Source organism: Trachypithecus francoisi, unplaced genomic scaffold (genome assembly GCF_009764315.1).
Source record: "Trachypithecus francoisi isolate TF-2019V2 unplaced genomic scaffold, Tfra_2.0 Contig00519, whole genome shotgun sequence".
In the NCBI taxonomy this organism is placed as follows: domain Eukaryota; kingdom Metazoa; phylum Chordata; class Mammalia; order Primates; family Cercopithecidae; genus Trachypithecus; species Trachypithecus francoisi.
In genome coordinates this window covers 75,505-85,053 of record NW_022680695.1, presented here as the reverse complement: position 1 = coordinate 85,053, position 9,549 = coordinate 75,505, and the positions used below count along the sequence as shown (strand labels likewise).

General features: G+C 50.0%; 1 protein-coding gene across 3 annotated transcripts; it reads right to left on the bottom strand.

Moving 5' to 3' along the window:
• Positions 1–3,204: 3,204 nt before the first annotated feature.
• Positions 3,205–8,722, bottom strand: LOC117085029 (mannose-binding protein A-like). 3 transcript variants are annotated; one of them, XM_033213430.1, is made up of 5 exons: positions 8,606–8,722; positions 6,948–7,140; positions 6,076–6,192; positions 5,159–5,233; positions 3,205–4,485 (listed from the first exon to the last, which is right to left on the bottom strand). In XM_033213430.1, exons 2-5 carry the CDS (start codon positions 7,129–7,131, stop codon positions 4,112–4,114), a joined length of 750 nt encoding a protein of 249 aa, XP_033069321.1. In that variant the 5' UTR covers positions 7,132–7,140; positions 8,606–8,722; the 3' UTR covers positions 3,205–4,111. The 3 variants fall into 3 exon arrangements, with proteins under 3 accessions (XP_033069321.1, XP_033069327.1, XP_033069335.1); XM_033213436.1 differs by having other exon boundaries at positions 8,534–8,717; XM_033213444.1 differs by having other exon boundaries at positions 8,539–8,717.
• Positions 8,723–9,549: the final 827 nt, after the last annotated feature.

Sequence of the window (9,549 nt, the reverse complement as noted above, 5' to 3'; positions counted from 1 at the left end):
AGCAAACAGCCTTCCAGGTCAGAGGCTCTGCTGTGACACAGAGGGCAAGTCGGGGACTGACTATGACCCCTGGCACTGGTCCCCCTCTGACAGCCACAGAGAAGGGAGGCTGGCTGGCACCAGCAGGAAGAAGATTTGACAGATGTGAACACTGGGCCCTCAGCTGGTACCCCAAGCCCCTATCTTTTGGCTTGGACATGGCTAAAGTGAAGCAGCAGAGCTGTAGGACTCTGAGGAAACAGTGTCCTGCAAGCACAAGGCCCTACAATTCCAGGATTCAGACCCAGGCAGGAGCCTGGGCCTCGAGTGTCACAGGCTTTGGTAGCCCCTTTCATTCAAACACAGGAGGGAAATTGTGATTATACTTGCTGTGCCTCTACTTCTGCAGACATAATTTAAATCCAAAGTTCCCATCTTGAGGCCAAGGTATAGTTGTCATTCTAATTTACCCAGACTGTCTTCTGTAGAATTCAGAAATAGCTGATAAATATTTAGCCCACAATACTTTGGACAGAATTGCCAGGCAACAAAAACTGAAAACCGGGCTGGGCACAGTGGCTCATACCTGTAATCCCAACACTTTAGGAGGCCAAGGTAGGGGGATCTCCTGGGCTCAGGAGTTCGAGACCAGCCTAGACAACATGGTGAAACCTCATCTCTACAAAATACTAAAACTAGCTGGGCATGATGGTGCATGCCTGTAATCCCAGCTCCTCAGGAGGCTGAGGTGGGAGGATCGCTTGAGCCCAGGAAGTCAAGGTTGCGGTGAGCTGTGATCATGCGACAGCACTTCAACCTGGGTGACAGAGTAAGATCTTGTCTCCAAACAAAACAAAACAAAAAACCACACACACACACACACACACACACACACAAAATAACAACCGAAAACAGTTCTTAGATCCTGCTGCTTTGCTCCTGATTGGCTCCTACAGTCTGCGTTTGTGTGTGACAATTGATTCATTAAGTTTTAGAAGAAAGAAGTCTTTAGTACCTATTTATAGACAGGGAAATTGAGGCCCAGGAAACTGACATGCCGCTCAGTACATTAGTCATGGAGCTCACCTGAAACCCCTGTCTCCTGCTCCCAAAATCTGAACTTCCCACCCGCCAAGCCGTCTGTCCTTCAGCCCTAACATAGCACACAGAGACCCGGGCCTTATTCTCCCCTGGGCATGGCCCAGAGCCAGAGCCCAGGCTGCACAGAGTTCTGAATACCAGCTTCCCTTGCAGGAATGCTCTGAGCATGGCCTTCAGGTTTTTACTCCACGCAAGAGGCAGCAAAGGAAGACTGCAGCTAGGAGATGTCTTTCAGCTCCATGGTCCAAAAACCAACGTGAGAAATGAATGGCAGAGACATCTACTCCATTAGAATAAACGGCAGGGCTGAAGAGGTTGCTCACAGCCATCCCCACTCCTGCAGTCTCAGGGGAATGAGCTGCCTGGGGCCCCTCAGGCCTGTCCGTGGAGTGCGTGGCTTTATTGGGTTCCCTGTGCAAGAGATGTCAACCATTGTCTACTCCTTAGTAAAGGAAGCTGCCTGTCCTCAGTCCTTCAGACAGAGAAAGAGGGAGTGAGAAGGGAAGGAGAGAAGTAGGGAAGGGAGGAAGGGAGGAAGAAAGGAAGGGAGGAGGGGAGGGAGAAAGGAAGAAAGGAAGGAAGGGAAGGAGGGAGGGAGGAAGGAAGAAACGGAAGGAGGAAGGAAGGATGGGTAGAAGGGAGGGAGACTGTTTGGAGGGTCATCTTAAATCCAAAATGTTCCTCTTGTCCCAGGTCCTGGAAGGCCTGGATGAACTGAAGTTTCTCATGAGAATCCTGTATCTTTTTTAAAAAAATTGTTTTTCTTGGCATCTTTCTTGCAGAAAAAGAAATCTGTATCTTCAGATTAACTCCTCCTCCCCAGCTAACACACATCAGGCTCCCATTGCTTGCAGATAAAAACAGAAATGAATACAGAGAGGCAGTCTGTCTCAATTCCAGACTGAAGGAAGAATAATGTGGCTGTAGATACATTTAGAGAAAGGAGCTCAAAAGAGATGGTCAGGTGCTGGATCAGGGAGAGAACAAAGCCCGACCCATCCGGAAGCACTGGCCATGGCAATCTTCCTTACTATCAAATAGAAATAGGAGCCTTCATGCCCTGCCAGGTGAGCAGAGAGAAGAGAGAATCTACAAGGAACCTCAAAGTGCCAGGGGGCAGGAGAGGAGGCTTATGAGCTGGGGAGAAGGACAGAGCATTGGGTGGCATAAAGAGCTCTTAGAGCAGGAACGTGAGGCTGTAGTGATTGAGGGAGAGAGAGGAGGAAAAGAGCCCCATAGAAGGAACTAAGAGAAGCTGTCTGAAAGGAGGATGGAAGAATTGGAGCTTGCCCTGCAAGATTTTTTGCATTTCCCTGACTGAGGGGCAATCATTGCATGCTGGAAAACCATCCCTGTGGAGTACATAACTGCATGTTTTACAGTTTCATGGCTGAAGATATTGTCCTTTATGCCCAGTGTGGAAAAGGAGACATTCATCTCAGCACTGACCATGACAACCCTCCTTAGCATAATATAGGAAGAACGATATAACCATCACCGGCCAGTTTTCTCATTTTCATCTTGGCTGTGAGAACATTCAGGTGTAACATTCATGCTTGGTTCTGGTCATTCTTTTGTTCTGGGTCACTGTATATGTGTGTCTTTTCTCCCTCTAAAAAGTTTCTGGTCCTTTCTCTATTTGCCATAAACTATGGCTTCATATGTGCTTCTAAAGCTTAACCAATTTCCTGTTCCATCGGTAAGCAGTCTGGATTGCACTGGAAGCAAGTAATTATTTTGCTCGACATCACAAAAATACTCCTCTCATTGACCCCAATTGTGTCAATATACCCTATAGAAGGGTTTTTTTGGGAATTGAAAATTCAGTGATATGCCTGTTTATGTAGGCCAGAGGCCAAGGACACAGGTCCTGCCACCCTCACCCTGATGGTCCCAATGCCCTTGGCACGTCCCAGCCCTGCCCGGATAGTCCCGCAGAAGAAGGACTCCTGGGAGAAAGCATGCTTGACATTCAGTCCCTGGGTTCCTACCCATGCGTCGCTGTGTAATTTTTTGACGCACCCATTTGACAAATATTCATCAAGCACTTACCAACCATAGGTTATTTTCCTGGTAGTTCAGATACAAAGAGAAGTAAAATAGAAAACTAAGATTAACTAAAACTTTTCACAGAGTTAAAGTGGCCCTTAGCCTATTTATGAAATATTTTCCCATCTCATTGTGTGATAATGGGCCCATTGACCTATAATAGGAAGAGGATGTTACAGGGAAAGGAGGGACTGCTGGGCAGGTGGGGGACTGGAGTAGGGGTTGGGGCTAAGACTCATGAGACTCAGGAGGTCTGCGGAGAAGGGCACACCCTGCGTGACAATTTGCCTCCTCACACGCAGCTGACACACCTCAACATCGAGTCAGCCTCCTAAAATGATGCAGGAGGAAAATCTGTTCTTTGGCTTTAAGGTCACCCTAGTGACTAAAGGGTGACCACGGCTGTGTGGGCATGATGAGAGGATTCCTAGGACTAACAACTGTTGCCCATGCAGGAGATTGCCAGGTGTTACAGTCAGACAGTGAGAGGTTGTCTGGAGCAGCTCATGAACAACTAACAATACCTGTGTCCTAGAGAGGTCTGGGCTTGCCATGGAAGGAGTTTAGGCATCCAGTAATGGCGACTCTTGGAGAAAAGGAATAAGATCTTTCAGTGGCTGGAATCTACAGCCTACTCTGACCCAGGTGTGGCCCCACTGGGTCCTTCTAGTGGGCTTCAGTGCCTTCACCATGAAGTGAGAGGGTCAGATGTGGCCCTTTCCAGGGTGGACTCCGACCCGGCGCTGTGCTCCTAGTGGGATGGGGGTGTCCTTTGCCATGTGCTGAACCAGAACCCTTGTGCCCCACAGCCATCCTCTTCTTCTGTTCTCACCCCACAATCAAATATATCCCCCTCATTTTCCTCCCATCCACATGAAGGAAGGATTCAACACAGGGCAGAAGAAAACCAGCATTGAATTCTCTTCCAAAGCAGCAGAGAGTTCAATAGGGAGCCAAGAAGGGGGTTGAGGAACGTGCCTCTTCAGGCAGGAAACTCACAGACGGCAATGAAGGAGGCCGTGCAGGAGATGTCATTCCAGAGCCCATTGCTCAGGAGACTCACGCAGTCCTCCCCTGAACCGTGGTCATTTGGCTCATCCTTCTTCCAGTTGCTATAGGTCAGCCTCCCGCCTGTCACGTACATGAACTGGCCTTCGGTTGCCTCATCTGTGATGCCCAGAAAGGCAGTGTCTTTGGCCACATCCTGGATGGCCTTATTCTCCTCTGCATTCTTGGGGGCAGCCACCGTGGCCTGGAGCCCAGCACACAGAGCCTTCACTTTGGAGAAAGGCATCCGCTCACCGTTGGTCACGAAGAGCTTCTTCCCAGACATTTTCCCCAAGGAGAAGGCTTGCACTGAAACCACAAATGGTGAGTGAGGCTGGCTGGGTTTGGAGCCCAGCCCAGGACAGTAGGCAAATAGTCTGAGTTCCCTGGGAAGTCAGATCTCTGAAAAATCACCCTGTGCCCAGCAGCTCAGGCCAGAGCCTGGTCAGGAAACAGACCTCAGCTGCAGAGCCTGAGAAGGGGCGTCCAGACCCCTGCAGACAGCCCAGACTCTCCTGGGATATCCCACCTTGAAAAAGCATCTGCTAAAACCTGCCCCAGCACAGGTGCACATAGGGAGACAGTCTTGGGCCCCACTGCAGGCTTGAGCACCAGGATAAGGAAGAGGCAAGGACAGACATCTGAGCTAGCAGATGCCGAGGAAGGGGCATAGACTTTGGAGACATCAGACCTCCATCCAAACCTTCCCCTGCCACTTCCTGGCTGTGTGACCTGAAATGAGTCACCAACACTTCCTGCACCTCGGTTTCCTCACCTGTCAATAAAGCAAGTTCAACAACCACAACTGAGGTTGCTGAGAGGATTGAATGAAACTGTCTTATGGGAAAATGCCACCTAGCACAGGCCCTGGTGTAGGACAAGTGTTCCTGAATTAGTTCCCCTCCCACCTCCTCCAAACCTAGAGTGTGCTGAAGAAAAGAGTGAGAGCCAAGAACACATTATGGGCAGAGAGAAAGCTCACGCTTCTTCATGTGGTCCAGTTCTGATCTCAGGCTCTGTAGCTGTCTCTCTAAGTTGGCCAGCTTAGCCTCAGTAACTGCAAAGCAACAGGGAGAAGGTATTTATGGAGAAGACCTTAACTTGGAGAGTGGAGCATTTTGAAAAAAACAAAGTGGCTTACTAAGAAGAACGCTTATTCGAGGAAAATAAGAAAGCAAAAGAAATAAAAGGGGGGAAATGACTACATTTCTGCTTCTCAGCATGTATCTCTGCATCCCTTCACAATCTAGAACTTCAGGCATGGACCTCTGTCTCCACATACAGCTTGCATATTGTCATATTGTAAGAATTCATAAGAAAATACTCAACTCATTACTCTTCTTTCTGAAAACATTTCTTTGTCATTCACTTTCATTGCTCATTCCAGATACACTTTTTAATACCTTTATTATTTTGACAGACTGGTAGACAAATATGAATAAGTAGGTTGTCGTTGTTCTTTTGTTCTTACTGAATTTGCTCCATTTTTCTCTGAACTAAGTTGCTGTGATGTTCCCCGTCACCCAGGGTTCGAAAAAGGCAGAACGTTTTCATGCCACTCTTGTGACAATGGACATAAACTCAACCCCCTAAAGGGCCTATTTCCTCCCTGGCACCCCGGAGATGCACACTGGACTGTTTCCACTGAAGAAAAGCCAGGGCCCATCTGCTAAGGGGCCTGATGAGGGAATGGCCCTACATGGCTTGAACGTCTGCATCTGGGCACCTATGGGAGTCCCCTCAGGCCCCAAGTAAAGCCGAGAGGACCGGGGGTGCTGGGCCAGGATGCAAAGTTGTGCATCTTCCCATGAGGCAGCAGGAGAAGGGGACCTTCCAGCTGGCCCTCCAGCTCCCCAGGCCCGGGACCCCCAGGCCACCATGCTGAGGTATGCCCCTTACCTGAATTGTCCCCACGATCTCCTTTTTGGCCCCTTGGTCCTGGAATTCCAGGAGCCCCTGTGTTTCCTGGGGGCCCCAACTTCCCAGGAGGGCCCTGCAAACCTCTGAGCCCTTGACCTGTTGCAAGACAAAGGGAAGATGACCCAGTGACTGTCATTCTTTTTTTCCAAAAAGCTCAATACTCCATTCATGTTTACCCCCTGAACAGCCAGTGAGCTAGCGATGTAACCCAAAAAAGAAAGACCCTCCTGCATGCCAGTGGAAGGCCTGCACCAAGGCCAGCTCCCTAAGCAGGTGGGACACCCCTCTGTAGGGACAACCACACACCCCCAGTTCCTGTGTGGAAATATGGGATCCCGGAGAGTCAGCAAGCAGCTTTGTTTTGGAGACAATGGTATTTTACAGGGATTGTTCTGAGTGTAGCTTGGGTCCTGATGAAAGGGGAACCTTAAGCCGGCTGTGGTGGCTCACGCCTGTAATCCCAGCACTTTGGCAGGCTGAGGTGGGTGGATCACGAGGTCAGGAGATCAAGACCATCCTGGCTAACACAGTAAAACCCCGTCTCTACTAAACATATAAAAAAAATTAGCAGGGCGTGGTGGCGGGCGCCTGTAGTCCCAGCTACTCAGGAAGCTGAGGCAGGAGAATGGCGTGAACCTGGGAGGCGGAGGTTGCAGTGAGCTAAGATTACGCCACTGCACTCCAGCCTGGGCGACAGAGTGAGACTCCGTCTCAGAAAAAAAAAAAAAAAAAAGAAAGGGGAGCCTCCCCAAGTCTGTGCTTTAACCTTTGTGTGGCAGGCTCAAGCACAGATTTGCTTGAACACCTGCTGGAGGTGGAGATTTAGGAAGCCACAGAAACCTGTCCCAGACCTGGCTCTCCCTTTTCCCCCTTGGGTCCATCTCGCCCATCTCTGCCTGGGGTGCCATTGGTGACGGGGATGGCACAGGTAATCACGGAACAGGTCTTCTGGGCATCCTCACAGGCTTTTGTTTCGGAGCAGGAAGCTGTCACCACAGACAGGAGAAGGACAGGGAATGACGGAAACAGGAACATGGTCCTTACCTTGAAGTGAAGAAAGTGAAGGAAGGGAATTTCATCCCATCTGATTTAAATAGCATTTGCTACCCATGTGGTGTGCTGGACCCTGTGCTGGGGACAGTGGACACAGAGGGGACCATCACAACCCCTGGCTGTGAATGACTTTCAGGCTACTAGGGAAACAGGTGGGTAAAAAATGTGAGAGTTAGATCAGTGCTAAAACAAAGGCAGGTGCAAGATGAACATGAGCCCATTCTCCCTGGGGTCCCAGAGCTCCTGCCAGCACAAACCTTAACAGGTAGGCACCGCCTACTTGACAGCCCACAGGGCTCGAGGATTATCCATGAGCCCTGTGTCCAGTGGTCCAGACAAAGGTGAAGAGAGCTCATTGTCTGTGTGAGCTTTGGCCCCTGGATTGCTCGGATTTCTTTCTAAAGTGCTAAAGGAGCCATGGTTTCCTTCTTCCTTTCCTATGGAAGGAAAGAGCTGTACTCAGACTGGGACAGGAGACCTGAGGTCCCACAAGGTCCGTCTCTTGGCTGGACTTGGTTGATGATATCCACTCTCTCATTTCCTGTAAAACTTCTGATTGCCATGGTGGGGCTCCAGCTGTCCTCAGAGCAGCCCCTGTTTCACCAGCTGCTTCTTGACCATCTTGCATAATGTCTATTTTGTGACAGGCACTTGCTGTGGGATTGGGACCTAGAATGCCCTGAGGCAGGATTCTGACCTTCAAAATGGAAACTTTTTTGGTGATCGATCCTGTCCAGATGAGACTTCTCTTGGTTTGAGATCTTCCACTGAGAGGCCGTTTCACCACCAGGCTCTGAAATTTCTGCTCAGCCTGAGTCTGGAGGGATTCAGCTCCTGCTCCCCATCCTGGAGGTTGCCCAGATGCCCCCCCAGCTCTGTGCCCCTACCCAGCCATCAGAGTCTCTTCGAGCCTTTGTCCAGGTTGGCCTGTCCTCCAGGACACTTGGCAGCCGGGACCCCATGGGACTCTCCCTCTGCTCTGCTCCAGCCTCAAATCCCAACGTCCTGACTCTTGCTGCCCAACACTGCATCTGCCTTTGCTATCCCAGCCACAGTCCCTTAACCCTTCCCTTCCTCCAGGACACAGTGAGAGATGCCCAGTTGGAAGGGAACTTTCTTGGTCATGTCCTTCTCCAACTTCCTTTTCCTATCATTTTTGTCTTTTTAAAAAAATCTCTCCTGTTGGTGCTGAATTGGCACTGGATGCCACAGTCAAGGCTTGTACCTGTCACTGGCGCACACATGCCACTTCTATTCTTCACTTTGACAAAGACCACCCTTTAGTTTGCTGATGGCCAAGTGGATACAGGAAGCTCCCAGTTGCTTGGGCCAGAGGGAAAGAGAGGCCCCAGGTGGACCTGATGACACCCCCCCAAACCCCTACCTCACCAGGATTCAGTCAAGAAGCCAGTCTTTTGGCCCAGGGCCCCACTTCTTTCCTCCAGAAATGACTTACTAGGGCTTCCTCGGAGCCTGGAGTTAGTGGCAGGGAAGCTGGTCCTCCAGCCCAGGCCTCTGACAGGTGCCTCAGCGACGTCCAGTCCAATCAGTGTGGTGACCAGGGACAGCGCTGGATTGGCCTTCAACCCCAGATTAATAATCAACCATCCCTAGAACTACTGTGTCCTGGGCAGCTCTCCAGGGCTGCTGGCAGGGTCTCTAGCACAGTGCTGGGCAGCTCTCTACGTTAGTGTCGTAACCCCCTCGTCTACTACCTCCTCGCAGGCATCCTTCTCTATGACTCAGCGCCTCTGAGCTTCCAGAGTCACAGGTTCCCAGGGTAGTTTTCTTCAGATATTTATTTTCAGAAGAAGAATGCATAGATTTTCCACCAGACAAATGCATGCACACACACATGCACACAAACACCCACATGTGTACACATCTTTGTATCAGTTGATTGAACTACTTCCATTTGTGTTTTGTTTATTGTAGGGCTAGGGCGGAGAGACTAAACACCCCTAGCACTGAGTCACCTCCTTCCTCTCTTCTCATTTAGAATGTTTGTCAAATGTCTTCTTTGGGCATCTAGGCACACAGGGCCAGGCACAAGGGGAAGGGGTATTTGCAGCTGACTTCAATCCAAAGCCGAATGTGGGTGTTGGCACTCGCTGCTCCCTCTGTCCAGATATCTCCTTGTATCTTTGCTTACTGGTGGCATATTGATTGACCACCAACCACTCCTTATTCCTGTAGAATGAGAAGCTCATGAGAACAGGGGTCTTGTTCCCTAGCTGTTGTTTCTCCACTGAGAAGAGTGCCTGGAAACAGAATCAATGCTCAATAAACATTTGTGGAACAAATGAATCCTCCAGCAGCGTGTCCTCAAATTCCCCCTCTTCTCTCTGACTGGAGCTACAATCTGTGCCCCCTTTACCTGTGACCTCACTTTTCTAGGGC